The 18,162-nt window shown below is 38.9% G+C and overlaps 1 protein-coding gene across 1 annotated transcript in view; it reads left to right on the top strand.

The window, feature by feature from the left end:
* The window catches only part of OCA2 (OCA2 melanosomal transmembrane protein), a 213,418-nt gene that overhangs the window by 35,743 nt on the left and 159,513 nt on the right, over positions 1 to 18,162 (top strand). The window contains exons 4-5 of the mRNA XM_075057243.1: positions 13,764 to 13,862; positions 14,472 to 14,660. Coding sequence (XP_074913344.1) covers positions 13,764 to 13,862; positions 14,472 to 14,660 — 288 coding nt within the window. The remainder of the gene's footprint in view (positions 1 to 13,763; positions 13,863 to 14,471; positions 14,661 to 18,162) is intronic.

Here is an 18,162-nt window from a genome sequence, read left to right as displayed (position 1 = left end):
CAAATCATATGGCTTTTTTTAAAACCTGCTATTTGTAAGGAGCTCAAGTGATTAACTCTCTGAAATACAGCAAAAGCTGATAAATGAGTCACCAAAATGCTTACAGACAGTGACCAAGCAAGCAATTCTCTGCTTGATAGGTACTAATGGGACTGCAGGGGCAACCTGCAATAATTGTGCTAATGGACCAGCAGAAGTCAGAGACCACGCAGAGCTCTGTGCCCAGCAGGCTGGAGCTAAGTCAAGGACAGCACAGTGAACTGGAACCAGGTCTGTCAGAACTGGGTAGGTTCAGAAGTAATGCACTTGGGTTTGTTTTTTTTCCCCTTGCACATTTTTATATGATTTCTTTTGGGCAGGGTGAAATAGAAAACAGATTGGCAGTTACAGCAACTCACAGTTTTCAGAAGTGCAGCAGAAGATACTGACTCAGTATGTCTGTGAATTAGCATCATTCAGAAGCAGCTGCGAAAGGCTGAAGGTTTTGCTCACACTTTCTGAGCTACTCCCTTTTCTGTGCTAGTCAGTAAGGACAGTAAACACAGTCCATCTGCCATTCACTCCCTGGTATCCTTGAGCAGAGTTTCTGTAAGGACTCCCTTGCCTGTAGTGAAGCTCTGGCAATGGTGGACTATGAAAGCATTTTTCTCAGATGGCCACGCTGGCAGTTACATTGAACTGGTATGTCTGGCAGGGCATTGCACTTGCTGTTTGAGGAGGAAGTGCTACGCTATTGATGAATTCATTGCAAGCAATCTCATCCTGGATTAATACAATACTTCCTTGAATAGGGTAGGTAAATATTTTGCAGTGCCTTTTCTACCCCCTGTTGTGGTCTTCTGTAATTTATTTTCTCTGCTGCTGAGAAAAGAAAAGAGTAAAAGCAGCTTCAAATATTCTTTTGTCTCTAATCTTTCTACGAGTGATAGGAGTAACTCTACCTCCTCAGCCACATCAATGACATGTGAGCTGCAATCCTCTTTAAGAGTCTATTGACAGCTGGTTCATCACGTAAATCTCTTATAGTGAAAAGCATGAACCTGACTTTAGTGAATCTGTCTGACAGAAGGAAGAGTAAACCCAGAATGGAGGTTAACAAGGAATGCACTTCTGTTTTCTCTGATGTGTCTTTAATTGTGTAAGCTAAAACAGCAGGGCTATGTCATAATACTATATAAATATACAATTCTGTTTCTTCCATGGGCAGCACGTGGCTTCTTTGCCGAGCTGCTCTGTGTGCTGTATGTTGTGCCTCCCAGTGCTTTCCAGCAAATGCTCTACACAGAAGTGGCGCAAAAGAATTTGTGCATTTTAGATATTGTTTTTGGCTCACATCTACTTGGCATATTATAGTCTGTGCCCAAAAATAAAATGAGCTAGAACTGTAAGGAATAGTGATGTTTCAGAGTAAAAATTCTGAACATCAGTGAGTGGAAAACTATTGTTTTTAACCACAAATAAAACGGCAAGAAGCACCCATTACAAACCTGTTCATAGTTGTGTAACAGTATTGAAGAGGATTATAGGGACAGAAATATTCCAATGAACCTATTTTGACAGAAGACAGACTGTCCTTGGCAGAAAAGAATGATAGTCATAAGGATTTGTATGTATGGGTATGATGCTAGTCATAGTTTTGAAACTATAGGTCTGTCAACAAAAGATGAAAGAGCTCCACTGATGTCATTAGACCTGTCATGCTTTCCCTCGGTTGGAAATCTCATGTTTGTAAGGTAGAACACACAAGAACTCCACATCAAAAGCAGACAACAAATGTACCAATTTATTTACAATTTAGAGTAGGACTGATCATTTAATCTTCTTGAGATATCCATCCAGCAAATGTTTTAGGCTCAAGCAGACAGGATGGAGAAAAGAGAGTTCTGGCTCTTCATACTTGTTAACCACTGTATGAATCTGGGGAAATTTAGGTCATATATATAATGCTTTGAGAGCATCAAAATTAAGCATAGACACCAGCTTCCTTATATGTAATGGAATTTATTTACTTGTATACAGAATTTATCATCATGATCCTACCCATGCTGCATATGTATCTCATCAGGGATGAGGTCTTCATAGTATCACAGTCTACATCGCATTTAGTCTTCATTAACAAGAAAGTTGCAAGTAGGAGCATACTTGTCCTATTGAGGTTACAAGTGTTTGGTTGTTGACAAAAATAAATTAATATATAAACGGGAATAACACTGCAGATTTGAGACTCTAACCATACCTCTTGCAATGAAGAACAAATGTTGATGGAGTCCATCCTTCCTTTCTAAACCAATGGCCCTTTTTAAATTTAATATGTCTATATGCTTTTGTCCTAAGTTCAAATCTGTTCTTTCAGCTCTGCCATGTGTCATGATTTTTTTTCTCTCCAGCCCACGCTTTTTCCTAATGCTTCTGGAGGAGATAATTCCCATAGCTTTAGTTCTTCCACTATTCTGATTAACATTGCATAACCTTAAAATAGTACAAACCTTTTTTTTTTTCTCTATGACAATGTGATATGGACTTCTGCTTCTCAGAAACCTATGTTTGTTTGTTTGTTGGTTTTCAAAACATTTCTTTGCAATTGTAACCTACATCTAAGTGCTATGACTCCAATGTGATTCCATTATTTGGGCTTTAAAGCTGTTATTTTTGTCTAGAAGAACAACCATTATTCTGTGTTGATTCCTGAGGTGCAGAAGAGCTACCTCTACACTAACTTTTAAGAACAATGTCTAGTTATGGGCATTTTAGTGTCTTGCTCTCTTTTTTTCTCTTTTTTGTTACTTTGTTTATTGCTTCGCTGCCTGGAGTATCCACTTACCTTTTTCCTTTGCATTTCCATGTTGTCAGAGTAGCCTTCAGTTTTCCTGCTATGTCATACTCTACAAATAATTTCTTTTTGCAAACTGCCTGTGCAGACTGTATTAAAAAACCACTTGTTAGTGCAGTGGCTGTTTATCTTGGCAACAGTTTCTGAAGCTGTTTTATTCAAAAGAGATATGTGAGAAGCTGTGTTTTGTTACTACTGTACTTTATCTTACATTCAGGCGTCTGATGTGTGGTTTCAAGCTTCTCTTATGTGGACACGCTGTTGTTTCAAGAGCACTAAACCTTTTTGATCCATTTGAGTTTATAATCAAATATCTGCGTAACTGTCTGGTCCAACACATAGCAAAGGACAATCTTTGGTTTTTTTTGATGAGAGACCTGATTTTTTCATGCTTTTTAAAATGCTAACAAGTGTTTTTGTTTGAAAATGAATAGTTTATTCAGGCACTATATCTGCCTGAGAAAGCAAAACACTTGCAAACTTTTTTCTGTCTTTGTCTAAATTAACTGTGTTCCCCAGCATCTCTTCCAGGGTGGGACCAGAAACAGAGATCCTTCGTCTCAATTCTTCTGCTTTTGGAGACAGACATATCTGTCTTGCTTCTTTAATGGGGTTCATTTGTAAGGACCTGCTGTTTTTTTTCATCTGTCTCTTTGAATAGCAGCTTGGAGCCTTCTGCTTTAATAAGGGGAAGAAGTCAGAAAGAAGCCGATGACAATGGACAGCCATCTCAGCATGGGGTTTCCCCTTTTCTGCAGATAATCTCTTGCTGAAGAATTATATTTTTTCAAAATCAGCAGCACCGACACTTTTGCTTTTCTCTTTTCTTTTTCTTTGGGAGCACAGAATGAGGTTTTATTTATGTAACCTCATGTCTGGATGGCCAGAAATTTTCATGTGTATGTGAAGACTTATTGTCCATATGGCTACTGAGCAGAGTCCTGTCTTTTTTTTTGGTGATCAGTGTCCAGGATTTAGTTAGCTTTGGGATGGTGCTGGATTTTAGAACATGCATTGCAAATATTATGGCACTTTTCATCAAGAATATATTATTTTGGGAGCAAGTTGGAAGGAAATCACCTCTGTGAGACTACGGAGTAACCAAAGTGTCACTCTGTATAAGGCCAAAGGGAACACAGTGTCTGAGAGGAAAGAGTCTGGCATCTGTGTGACTGAGAGGGAAGATGTGCATCATTGCTATCAAGAAATATGATGTATAGTTAAACTGTGTTGCCGGAACAAAGCCAGCTGCCATGTAGGAAAAGGAATTTCCTTCTGAGCCCTGAGTGGCATGATTTTGTTTTTTTGACTTTTCAGTGCAGAGGCATATGTTCTTACCTGAAGAAGGATTACGAGGAAGGGAAGCGGAAATGACATAATTTTTCTTTGTTTTTGTGGTTTGTTTCCCCACTTGGTGGGAGACTTGCCGATTATAATTTGGATGTTACTCTGCATGAGACAAGGAGATTCTCAGAGTTTCTTTGGAATGCATCATTCATAATCCTTGTTTGTTTGTTTGTTTGTTTTTTTCCTTCAAGAGTCTCAGTTGAATGTGTTTATGGACTCAGATCTTGTGTTTCAAATTTATCTCCCGTTGCCACTGAATCAAAAATCTGTGTTTTAAAGCCACTTGTTAACATAAATTAGATAGCTCTTTCTCTGATATTGCAGCCTTGAGGTACCTATAGATATCTGGGGCCTTTCAAGGCAGAAAAAGATGTCTGGTAGCAAAACAGAACCCAACGCTGTGGAATGAGTTTCCTGAGGCTTGTAAACTGCAAGTGTTAGCATGTTACAGTGATCTTAGTGAAGGGCTATTGCAAGGAAGAGCACCAACTTTGTGAGATAAAACTGCATTTATTTTTGAATGGTTTTACTGAATATTCTCCAAATGTAAAAGCAAATATTGTATTATTATCAGCTACCTTTTTATTCTGTTTGGCTTCTTTAATTTGTTCCTCTGGGATTGTCAGTGCTCTAAAAATTTTTGTCTCTGGTACAACTCGAGGTGGAATGCCACGACCAGTGATGTGCATTTACTCTGTACTGGAAATTACTTGTTAGGAAGTTATGAGGAAATCATGTTTGGAAGGACTTGTTGATAGTTCTTTGTATTCCTAATCAACACTGAATAACTTTTTTGGTAAAAAGTCTTCTGTACGAAAAAGAGATTTAATCTAAGAGCAAATAAAAAGTATATGAAAAAAGTACTTTTTGGTACCCTGTAATATAGACATTGTTTGTGTGGGGCTTATACATTATTTAGTGAAGAAATCTTTCTGTTATCTCAGAGTTAATTCTCCAGGTTCCTTATATAGTCAACATGGGAGATGGGGAGGATGAAAAAGATTTGAAAAGGTCTCCCTCACCAGTGACTGTAACTATCCTAGACCAGACTTTTAGATGGCAAAAGTTACATGAATAATCTCAGTGTCTTATGCTCAGCCAGAACCTGGAAAGGAATTCTTAGTATCGCCATTATAATTAAAATAATGAAAAAAAAAATAAATGGAAGGACTTCCACTATAGTGAAAAAACCCCCACCATTTTATCAACTTCATAGTGTTATTTCAATATATAATAGCTTCATCTTCCCCTACATATTATTTATCTTAAAATTTTACTGCTGTTTCTTCTCTGTTTACTCCGAGTACTGTGTCTTATGCCCCAAATTTGGAGCAAATTTTAGGATTTTTGCTGAGTCCAGTCCACTGAGGTTAGGATCCACATAAAGGCCATGTAAGTTGTCTTAGTTATATTGTAATACCTTATGAGAACCTGACTATTTACCAGATATGAGGACTGTTGAACTTGCTTTGTTTCATTTTACTGTGATCAAAGGACGAAATACAAGTCCCAGCAAGCTTACAATAGTTGGGATCCATCATGTGTTTTTTTAAAACAAAGCTTGATTTGATGACAACCTGAATTTTTTAAGCTGTGCGGTGGCCTATTGCTTGCCTTCACCTCCTCACGGTAATACCTCTCCAGGCACAGGAATCAGACACATTTTTTCACGTTATTAATGAGCTTTTTTGTACTTCTGTCTGGCTTTTTTTTGAACTCTAAGCAAGGGACACACTTTGTTTTTAGTGACAAAGTTACCTTTTTTCTCTAAAAGTTGCAGGTATGAATAATGTTATCTCCAAATTCTTGGAATGAAACACATGGAACTACAGTTTTTAAATAAATGTTTAAAAAAGAAGAAAAATAATTTCTTCATGAATTCATCTTTAAGTACAGCTCACTAATTACTCTTTTCAATCTCCAGAACTGGGGCGAGTGGTATAAGAGTATATTATAAGACTATGCAAGGCCAGAAGCATAATTATGTGTGACAGCTTGTCAGTACATTGCTTGGATTAAGGAAAATTGTATCAAAATAATTCCATCTCACCATTGTGTAGGAAAGTGTTCCCTCATCTGAGAAGTGGTCAATGGTCTTCTTCTAATAGTGCTTCCTTTTCTTGTATCATCCTTAAATTCAGCTAGTCTGAAAATGAATCTTCATACTTCAACATATGTTCCCCCAAACCTTTGAGACTACAATATCATATCACTGCAGTGCTTGAAGAATAACCTTCTATAGAGATGGTCACATCATCGAGTTGTTTCTCAGACCTATCCTTCTGTTCATGTTTCCATCATCCAAGTGCCACATATTGCATCACTGAGAGAGTCTGGTCAGATATAAAGTTAAAACATTGTTGTGACCACTTTCTTAACTTTTGAGATTCTTGGAGTAGCCTCACAGACTACAAAATAAAGTGTGAACCCCACTTTATTTGTCATAAATTCAGTTAGCATCAGAGCTGGTTAAGCTAAAAGCCCATCGTGAATGCCAAAGAGAAATGCTGGCATTTAAAAGCCAAGTTTGCAGAATATGTTAAAGTATTACAAGTGCAGCCGTGCTTAAAGTGTTGCTGATAAATTGCTTCCTTATAGCAGATTCATTTTTAAGTATGCCCTGCAGCATTTGAGAATAATACCTCTTAACAGGTTATCTGCGTAATCCATAGAGAAACTGGTGTTTTGGAATTTGGACCACTACCAATACCGGATACTGCTGCCTATTTCAAATTTGCAGCTTGCTGGCAGTCGCCAACAGCTAAACTGTTTTGGCAGCACCTGCTCCTGAAATGTATTTTCTCCTTCAGACTGTCTGTAGTTTTCATATGCTCTCTCTGTAGCTTTCCAATTTTCTTTGCTGAAGCAGAAAATGGAGAGAAGCGAACAGCAGCTATGCCTTTTCAGTGCAGCTTCTCAGTCCTTCAAAGGGTAGGCTTTTTGGACCTGCTCTGTCACTGTGGTCCTGCTGGATAGTCATTAAATCTGGGCTGGCCTGAGTCCCTGTCCCCATCCTGTCCCTGCTCCCTTGCTGGCTGCTGTAGGACAGGCCCTGTTTGGGGAGGTCATGGCTCTGCCAGACCCATGGCCACCCTCTGCTCCTGGCTCCCTCCCACAGGGCAGCCAGACCTCGTGCTGCCCTGATATGGGAGCAGAAAATGTGTGGAGAGCACCTTAGTCCTCTTAGGTAGAGTCAGAGGAGCTTCAGGGCAGCTTAAGGATTAAGTACTTTCTTTTAGCTTCACCTACTGCAGTGAGGTCCTGGTCTGTAAACCACGTTCTGATGTCTTCTTGATGGAGACTTCCCCTAACAGAGGCTGCCAAAGACTTGAGGAAAAGGAGCTACCAAGTCCTGGAGGTATCTGAAAATTTCATTTTTCAGGAAAGTACAATAACCCTACAAAGCCTGATTTGATTTAAAAAAAGAAGGAAACACAAGCAGCACTCTATTTTCCAAGCTATTTCTGAACTTGAAATTGCCCTACTTCTTAAAATAGCAGAATATTGTGCAAATGAAGAAGAGACTACTACCACATGCTCTTGCAGGACATGTTTACTTTCCGAATCCAGCAGAAGTGAATGAAGCAAGCACATTCCGTGTGCCCTATATAAGGAACCATGTCCATCTTGGAAAAGCTCAGCACACATTTCGCTACATCTTTCTTAAGCATGTTCTTTACTTGCCTGGGGTCTTGGCATGGCAGATGCTTCTCAATATGAAACCTGCCAGTTGGCTGCGCCTTGTGCAGTGTCTTGCTGTCAGGTAGTGCCAGCGCCACAGTCCTCTGGAGAATCTGTACAGTCCTGTCTAATAGAAAATTAGGAAAGTCAAAGAGAAAATGAGTCTGTATTAAGTAATGCTTCCATTGCTAAATTTTTCTGACATCTTAATGGTGCATGCTTTTAAAGGGTCTAGAGGTTATTTGCTGATTTAGTTGAAGCTACATAAAGCAGTCATCAGAAAATGTCTGCAGCCTGTTTAGAGATGTGAGCTCTGGAGTCTTTGATCCTTCCCTTGACTCTTAGTGTATCAGTTGGCCATACTTCATTTGTGATGGGTAGTTATAACAGTTCCCCCATGATGTGCTACCACTGAGGAGGAAACATGACGGAGGGTTGTGTCTCTGTGTGGGGACATATATATCATAATGTTGATGAATATATGTATACAGCTGCTTAATACACAGTGAAGGTTTAAAAGCTGAATGCTATGATGTTGGTCAGCACGGTTTGTACCATGTCACCGTTGTCCAAAAGTGGACTTTATCGGAAACTGACAAATACCAAATCTGGTGGAAGAATGTGTTTCAACTCTGGCCAAAAACTGGTGTGGGGTTTTCTTTCTTTTTTTTAGTTCAGTACATATGATTTGTATAAATGTTGTCTATTCAGGGAAGATGATGCTTCTGAAATCAGGCTTTAGCCTGTAAGAATGTAGAAATGATAAATTAAAGTCTTACTGCTGTTACTAGTCTCCTGCATGATTAATTATCTCTCATATTCTTACTACGGCCTTCTTTTCCTCTAGAAAACTTTGCTTAAATTTTTATTGTATTTGTTATAATCTCTTGGCTCAGTAGTATTCCTGGAATTTTGTTTAAGAGGCAACCTCACACTTACAATGGTTTTAGCGATTATTAATTCAGGGAAGCATGCTTTTTTTTTTTTTCCTGAAGGGATTCTGCTTTTAATTGTTTATATAGTAAAATTTCCAATAAGCTATGTTAAAAACTGTTGATGATCTTGAGTGGAAACATATGTTTCTGTATTTACCTCTTCAATTCTGACCAAATCCTTTCTGTAGAAGTGAGAATTATTGCTTTCTGTTGTCATAGAAATAGCTCTTTTACTGATAGTTACGTGCACAATGTAGCATATGGCAGATGAAGCATTATATTAGCTGATGTTTAAAATGTATGCTTTTTATTATAGGGAGTGAAAACTTAATGCATTGTGTGGTATGATTAATCTTTTCAATACAAGGCTAAATAATAGGTTCCAGCCAAATCTAGTGATTATTTTAAGTGTTTGCCAGCTAACTAGGATGAGCATGGTCTTTTCCTTTCTCAGGTTCTTGTAGGATGCCTACTTCTTTTGGTGTCCTCTGCTGTAGTGTATTTGGGATTGAAAGGTTGCTTATTGCTGAACAACAGTTGCTACCACAAAGTCTTTCTTTTCCTTTTGTTTAAAGTGGCATGTGTAAAGAGATTAGGAAATGCCTGAAAAAGTGGTCAGGGGGCAGGTCTTGTGCTCAACGGCAGGAATCGAGTTCTCTCTTTGGACTTCATCCAAAGTCTCCTGAAGACTTTGGAAGTTATCACCTGAAGGTAATGAGAAATAGTAGTGTGTTGTAGGTGGAACCTGCAGCAGTCTTCAGCCACCGACTCTGAATAACGTCCAAGGAGTCATCGACCTCTCAGTGGGAGCAACTGGAGTCTTGCACGTCTCTTCCTTTCCTCTCCTGCTCTCCCTGTACCTCTCCACGTGGCCAGGAGGGCAGGGGGAGCCTGCTTCTTCTTAAACTGCTCAAATAAGTGTATGAGATTGAAGGTCATATCTCTGCTGTACAGCTGTAGAGAAGTACAAATTACCACCAAAAGAGTGTGAACCTTGCTCATCCATGGGAGCAGTGGCACAGCCACAGGTTTTGGGGGCTTCTGCAATAAATGTCTGGGAATTGCATTTGGAGCCCTGTATTTTTTAATGCTGTGGGTGAGATCCTTCTCCAGCTGCTGTCAGGCAACTGGAGCTTCATCTGTGGACACCTCCATGACTTGGCAGAACCTGCTGTATCATCTGGGGTGTGGACAGCCCTCCTACGATGCTGCTTCCTCTTCTGGGTTACTATGGAGACAGTCAGAAATTGTAATTGCTCGAAAGATTAGCAATGGGAAAGTATGACTTTGACTGCAAGTAACCAGCTCAGAAAACACACTTCATCGGAACAAACCTATACTCCTGCAGAGAGAGCAAAAATCTGTATATATGACTGTCACAGCAGTAGTCAAGTGGTTAAGAACACAATCTTCCGTTTGAAAGATTTCTCTTAATTAAAAAAACATGCCCAACTGTGGCAAATGTGAGAATGAATGTGGTCACAGTTGTGGTTGTGCAGGAGGCAGGACATGCTCTTCTTTTTCTGATGTCAGTTCTACACGGATCTTTCCATATGAGTGATGCTTTGTAAGCCTTTGAAGAAGTCCTCATCAAATGCTTTTTTCCATAGCTTTTAGTTTTAGTTTTCTCTCATCACTTTTGAATGAAAGGAAATGAGAATGTTAGGTTTTTGTGTGAAGATCTATGTGCATATCTACATATAAATGTATACATTTGTAAATGAAATTATTTAGTGTCTCTTCTCATATTTGATGTATAAAAAAACTAATGAGTTTTGAGTCTGAACCATGAGAGAGGGTCAGTGGACACAACTGGTGTCCAGCTTACGGGCTCCTCACCTGCACACAGTATAAATCCAGAGCAGTCTTCTCATCCTATGAATGGGTCTATCCACAATGGGCTAATGAGCTGAGCTGGTGATTAGATCCTTGGTAATGTTGCTGAATTGCTCAGTAGAGATAGATTGCAATCCATTCTAGCGCGTAGGTACAACCAAAGTTTCTAGCTCTTTTGATTGAGAAGAAACATTCAAAGTGTAAACTGATCCTAGGTTTTGAAATGTATCACACTGTTTTCTTCCCCTTATTTACTCAGTGTCACTATTGCCAGCCACTTACAGGGCTGAGGAGCACCAAGAATGATGCTAAGAGGGGTTTTGAGCACTGCAGACTTGCTCTTCTAATAGCAGGGGGTCTTTGGGCCTTCCCAGGTTTTGCTTGCAGATGTTCTCTGTTATCTTTTGATGAAGTGGATGACCAAATCGCACCCATAGTGTCTCTGCAGAAGTATGAGAGGCACAGAAGGGCTTGCATTAGGCTCTCTGTTCAGGGATGACTTTCATTTTTATAATCCATGCTATTTTTTCATTATTTTTTTCAACTTTTCTTTCTAGAGCTTTCAGCCTTCAAGATTCTTTTATGCCTTAATTAGCTTTATTGTTTATATTACTCTCATTCTCTAATTAGAGTAATCACATCACGGGGGAGTTGAGGCTCTGCTTTTTCTCTAATTATTTTTGTTTTGTCAAGCCTGGCTGTTTCCTACTGCTTATTCTTGTCCATGTGTTTTTACTCTCTGCAAATTGATGTTGTCATGTATTAATTGTTTTCACTTTATCTGAAGACCTTTTCCATTTTACTGTATTGGCCATTCTTGTCAATCTGTGGAGTTCTACAGTTCCATTAGAAAGTGGCAAGACATTTACCAGCAAGTGGGGATAACAAATGTGCAAAAAGAAAGCGAAGGTGATGTCTTTAGCCTTCTGGATTCTTCATCTCAGGTTCTGTCATTTAAACCACCTCCCACCAAACCTTTATCATCTCTTTCTGGTTGCTGTTGTTGCTTGGCCCTTCAGCACTCTTTACATACTGGTCACCCACAGTAGTGGTGAAGACCTGCTGAGGTGGGGGATTGTCAGAACATATACATATGCCTATGTAGCACAAAGTAGTGTTGGTTATCAACCTCTAATAATTAGAAGGAAATGGAAGTTTTTGTAGAAACTTTTCTGGTTACTATTCTCAGATTTTGCACATGTCCTAGGAGGAAAAGAAGAAAAGTAAGTGTGGACATGTTAATGGTGTGCACAATGCAGGGTTAGATCAGAACAGCATATAGTATATATGTGGAACAAGTGGCATCATTTTGTTTAAAGGCAGAAACAGCTAATCAGTCTTTGAGTGAGTTAAATTTCTGAATGTATAAGTTCAAGGACCACCATCAGGATTTTTATTGAAATTGTTGCCTTTGGATGCAAACTTTGAATGTAGTGGGATGCTGGGATTAGCCAGGAGTGTATCAGTAATGCTTAGTGAGCACACATTTAAAGTCCTGATAGTGTTTTTGCTATCCTTATGGATTCCATTTTGTAAAAGCTCTAGGTAATCTTTTACATCTAAGCCCATGATAAGATTAGAATAGCACTTGCTTCAAAATACCAGAGTTTCTCTACTTAAACTTTTTGTGTGAATGATATTCTCCTATTTAAAAAATGGAGCACTTCAATAGCTTCAGAATATGCCATCATCTCTTCACAGATGAAGTGTCAGTGCAATGTAGCACCTGAATTGTAATCTGCTCAACATGTGACCTGAGGTACAGGATAATTCAGTCTCTCTAACTCATTCATTCTCTTCTGTTGAGACTGCAAATAAGGTGCTTACAGCAGAGTTTGAATGAGCATTGTGGCCACTCAGGGCTAAAATAACCATATCCAGTTGCTCAACACCTAGCATGGCTTCTGAGTGATAACACTACTAAACAAGCAAGCTGAAGCATTGACTGGAGGTTTTAATTTTACAGCCTGAATTCACGCATACCTCTACAAATTACAAGAAATTCTACTGTTTTCCATTATAAAGTTAAATACACAGATCATTCTTTTTGGACTGGCCTTTTATTTAGAAGATTAAATTACCAGTCACCTTTGTATATTTATTTAGTCGGCTATGATTTTATAATTTCTTTCCCCTCACAGTCCAGCAAGAGCATAAGACATTTTAGGTTTCCTCTAAGTGTCTGTGGGAGTAATGGGATCTGCATATTGACCGTATGTCTAGCAGATTTCTTCGGGACTTCCTGGTGGTGGGTGGCTGCAGTTTTGAATGGAATAAATCTGCGTGCGTCTGAATAATGGTGCTTTTGATGGGAAACGTCTCTGGAAGAGCCAGATCTTGGAGAGTGTTCTAAAAAGGCTCAATTATTTAATCTCTCCCAGAAGCCTGCCCCAAAGCCAGACCCCTGTGATTGTGCTTGATTCTCTTCAGCTGTTTCTTAATCTTTGGGATTTATATTTTAGCAAAAGGCTTCTTAACAATCTTAAGCTCTAATATGGAAAGAAGTAGCTTACTCTCTGTTAATTATCTGTAGCACCAGGACCAAGACTTGACAGAAACTCTTTGGAAGGGATTGTGCTGCAGGAATGAAGTACTTGTACTTCAGATGAAGCTTTCTTCCCTAATACGAAGAGTGCTGAGGTTGTTACAGAAATTAGCAGATTTCTGGTGATCCATGCCTCAAATGACATTTATGGCATAGAAATTATCCTATTGTTTTATGTTTGATGAAGTACATTCATGTGAACTTATATGAATATATGTAATCATTTACCTTAAGAATTTTGCCTCACTAATATTACAGTGCGGTTGTTCCACTGTAAATTTATGTGTCTAATCTATAAGCATGTGAGTGTAAGTTAGGTGTCTGTTGCTCTTCTGGCATTCAGAGGGAATGTAAATGACTATTTTAGATGCTGCTTTTAGGATAAGATAAATTTCTCTTATTTCCATGACTATAAGGAAGTAACTACCATGACTAGTTCAAACTTAATGAAAACCTTAATTTAGGTGAACACCATTCTTAAAGAAAATTTAATCAGTTAGATGCACTTGTAGCAAAATATTCTGTAGAACTGTAGTGAATCATTGTACTGCAGACTTACTTCTCTCTTTTTTTTTTTTCCCCTCCAAAGATATCACTTCAATTTTTCCAAATTATTCAGCTTAAGGTCAAAAAACACTGGCTTTACAGAGAAGACACCACTACTGAAGGTTTCCTCAGAGGAAAATGGGTGAGTTACTTTCATTTTACTTGAAATACTTTTTTCTAAGCTCTCTTCTATTTAATTGTGCATGGCTTGCTCTTATATCCTGACACCAAACCTGCTGGGAAATAAAGTGAATGGCAGGGGTTGTGAGCAGAGAATTGCTCTGGAGAGCCTTGAGTATAAAGAAGGGGCTGTAAATGCGGAAGGGAAGAATGTAAGGTCTGAGGTCAGGGTGATTAGAGAGCCCGAAGGACAGGCAAATGCAAGTCGTGTGCTCTTACTTCCTCCATGTGGTGTTACATCAGGTGTACTGAAAGACACAGCAGAGCTATAGAAAACATCCTTATAGGGGCTTTACACACCAAATCCTGAGGTACATCTGCCTGGTGCTTCAGAGAGATGGTTCTCCCAGGTGCACCTCAAAGTCATGGGGTCTTTGCTCTTGCTCCCCAGTCTACCCAGCTGTGTAATCAAGGGAAACTCGGTCTGTACTGAACAAATCTCTTTCTATGTTCTTTTTTCTATTAAAATCTCTCACAGTGAACCCAAGGATATGGAAGGTCAGTTGCATCTACTATCTGTTGAAATAAACCACCGTTTTGTTTTATTATGTTTACTGAAAATGTCTGACAGGTTGCAGTGCATGGCTCTTCATAATCCAGATTTTGCCACAGATGATGATTCATGGGACAACAGCTCTGCAGAATTTGAGCAAAGGTTTCAACTGGGAAGTGAAATGACAAGTTGGTCCAGATCTGCTTCTTCTGAGAAATATGAAATCTTGGACAACCTTCCTGTCAAATTCAATTTATCAAAGATGAGGTCTGAATTAAAACATTCATTTATTTCTTTTTCCTTTTTTTTTTTTTTATTTATTTCTGCAGGGATTAGTTTTTAAGTATAGATGTCTAGAAAATTATTTATTTTCTGCAAATGAATAAAATAACACTCCATATTTAGGCCATATCTTGCCATTGATAGTTTATAAATAAACCCTGGTGAAATTGATTACAGCCTCTACCTAGTGATCAATAGCCTGTTGTTCTTACAAGCATCAGTCATAACACCTATTCTAAATTTGTAATTAAATACCTTCTATATTGCTTTTAACATTTCTTTGAAACCATTTCTTAAACCTCCTTGGTTGATTCCAGAGCTTTATTCTTCAGGGTTTTGTGGCTTTTATGAAATACTTCACTTTAATTAAAATATGTATCTAACACAGTCTTCTTATAGTCATTATAGCAGCTTTTCATATATACACAATGCAAAACCTAACTGAGCATTTTTCTATCTTTAAGTACATTAATATATTTCACTCTTTACCTCAAAGTGGTCTTTTACCTCATTTAGGCATGGAGGAAATTGAATCTGTTAGTATATTAAAAGATACCAATGCGATATTTTTGCCTGGGATTTAACTAGCAAACCCTTTAATCTTGGATACTAATTCTCTCTGCCCCTTCCAGAGTTTCAACACTTTTTACTAATTTTGTTTGGCCTCTGCAAATAGCCCTGCAGATTTGCATGGAGCCCAGCTCAGCATGTCCCCATCTCCGTGTTGATCCGCGGAGCCTTTCCAATGAGATGTCTGTGCATCTTTCCCTGATCTGTATGTTGTCTTAGCTCATCACTTCACAATTGTTTTCCTCCTTTCATCATGCATATGGTGCTGTGTGGAGTGCCGCTCTCCTGCACTGCTGCTGAACAAATGAAGCAGGAGGATTTCAATGGCTGCAATTAGTGCAATATGAGCAGATGTGAAGAAGTTTGGCAGGCGTCTGTTTTCACGCTCGTGGTAACGTTCCTTGGTATTTGATGGAACAAAGGCATCGAGCGAGAGTGTAGAATCCATTGTTTCCAGTACAGCGTAGGTTTATAATCTGTGGAGTAGAGCGTTTTTCTGGCAGAACTTCCCGTGAAATATTTTCGTTGCTATAGTGTGGGTTGTACGTATGGGGCCAGCTCCTTGGCTGTTGTAAATCAGCATAACTCTGCTGAGATAATAAATGGAGCTAAACTGCCTGACACCACATGCAGATCAGACTAAAAGTCATTTGGTTTAGAACAGGGCGTGAAATCCTTCATAGATTTATACTTCATGCATTTCCAACTGAAGTCAAATAGGATTGTACCGGAGGCATATATCAGCACAGGATTTGGCACAGGGTTTGTACTTGCATCGCTGTGCCAGATTAGCGCTGTAGGAAGAGACAGATTGCAAACCACGGGTGAGTCAAAGGCTGATCACTTCTCAACTGTAAGCTGTTAAAAGCACTGCTTCCCTAATATAGAATGCCACGAAAACAAACAGACAGGAGGAAAAGAGCCTTCTAAATTCTGCATTTAATAAAATAACCATTTCCAAAAGCTTTTTTATTATATCTTGCCAGCTCCTTTAGATGAGTTTCTGTTATTTACAGACAAGTGGTTGAATTTATAAAGGCTTAATTAATGTTTTTTGATTTCTCTTATGTCTTAAAATCAAGTTATTGCTGTTTCTTGTTTCAATAATAATTTGAATTATTATTATTATTAGAAATGATAATTTCAAAGTGCAAACAGAAAATATGAAGTACATTAAAACTAAACCAATCTGGACTGGGCTTTAGTAATTCATAATTTAATAAATTCTCAGAAATACCAGAATAGAACTGTAATGTAGAGATAGGGAGAATAGACAAGCAGGATAGAGGATGCATGACTAAGTTGGCACTAGGTATTTTCCATAAATCACACAATACCAAAAGAAGTTATCAGTTATGAGGTGCTGATAATGGCTTTTGTTGTCATTCGTCTCTTTTCAAGCCCTTATTTTCTTCTTCCCCCTCTCTGCCACCTTGTTTTTCAGTAGAGCAAAACTACCTGGTATTTCTGGAAGAAGCTGCATAACTGGCATCCTTCCCCTCTTCCTCTGCCTTCTCTAGATTTCTATGTGTGCAAAGTTTGTGTAAAGTTGTTACCACTTGTATTTCATAGGATTTTGTAGCCCCTTTGTACCAGGTTGTCTGTGGCAACATTAGCTGCTTTTTTTTCCCTGCCTGTTTGGAGAATTCTAAAGAGGAAGGGATCTTTAGAAAACAATGTTTTTAAAAAATGGGTCTCCAGTCACTTATGTTGCTTTCAGTTGATGAACTTGATTTAGGGACTTATTTCTACTGTGATTAAAAATTTTTTCTGACTCTCTTCAGACTACTACTCTTTCATATTTTGTTCTATAGCATCTGTCAACGCAACTATATGTTACACTGTTCCCTGTAGCATTCGCTACATATCAAGGTGCCACGCTTAGATCACTGGTCGGCCCGGACCAGGGAAAGAGACAGATAACACACGCAGTGTGAGCGCCAACTTCCGGCTTTTATTGCGCAGTTAATTCCTTTTATACTAACAAGGGGAGGTGGGGTTACAGGTACATCACAAGGCTGCGACTAACCCTCTAACTTTCCGTGACAACGCGAGATCTTCCGAACGCCGACCCCTACATCTCTCCCCTCCCCATGACGAGTTGGCTTCTATTGTTATGAACAATTCCACACAAAGAAATAACTATATAAAGTGCCATGAGTAGAAACATATCTCTACAACTACTTAAAAACACTCTATCTTAAACACCTGTAAATGTCCCATTTACCCTGCAGAGCAAAAAGCTCCTTTATAGAAATTCACACAAGAGGTAGATTGAAAGTTAAGACTTGGAAAGAGTTACTTCTATTACTCTATAAGGCTTATCGTTGGTGTGTTGATGTTAAGGCTTAATGTCCGAGGCACCTAGATTCCTGGCTGCGAGTTCCGACAGTCGGATCCCATAAAGGCACGTATTGATGGACTCTGAGAGGGATGTCATCCGGATACCCAAGGTGTCATAAGCCAGGACAGGATAACAGCAATCTGTAAGAAAACTCAAACACTACGAGGTTAAGGCAGGACGAATCATACGACTAGGAACCCATTTCAGGAGCCCTTCACGTGTTTGTACACAGGCATACCCTCGCTCATGCTATGTTTAATCAAAGTATGCTTAACACACTTTTTACCTAAAGCAAGTTCTATATACACTTACTGGCTTTATCAGTAAGTGGATTCCACACTGACTCACAGCATTCTTTAAGTTCTCAAGGACTTTCCAGTGAAACGCCTCTCTCCTTTTTTCTTTTTTTTTTTTTTTTTTTTTTTTTTTTTTACTCCCCTCCAATGCCTCTGTAAGGTGTCCTGTCCCTCCCTTGCCTGTCTCTGTAGCACACTTCTCGATGGCTGCCGTATCACGCCATCCATCCTCTCCTCATCGGAATAACCGGAGTCTATAGCTGCTGGTACCGCGTGC

The sequence above is a fragment of the Buteo buteo genome, chromosome 25, assembly GCF_964188355.1.
Source record: "Buteo buteo chromosome 25, bButBut1.hap1.1, whole genome shotgun sequence".
Taxonomy (NCBI): Eukaryota; Metazoa; Chordata; class Aves; order Accipitriformes; family Accipitridae; genus Buteo; species Buteo buteo.
The sequence above is the reverse complement of the archived record's forward strand: the minus strand, read 5'-3'. Positions and strand labels throughout refer to the sequence as shown.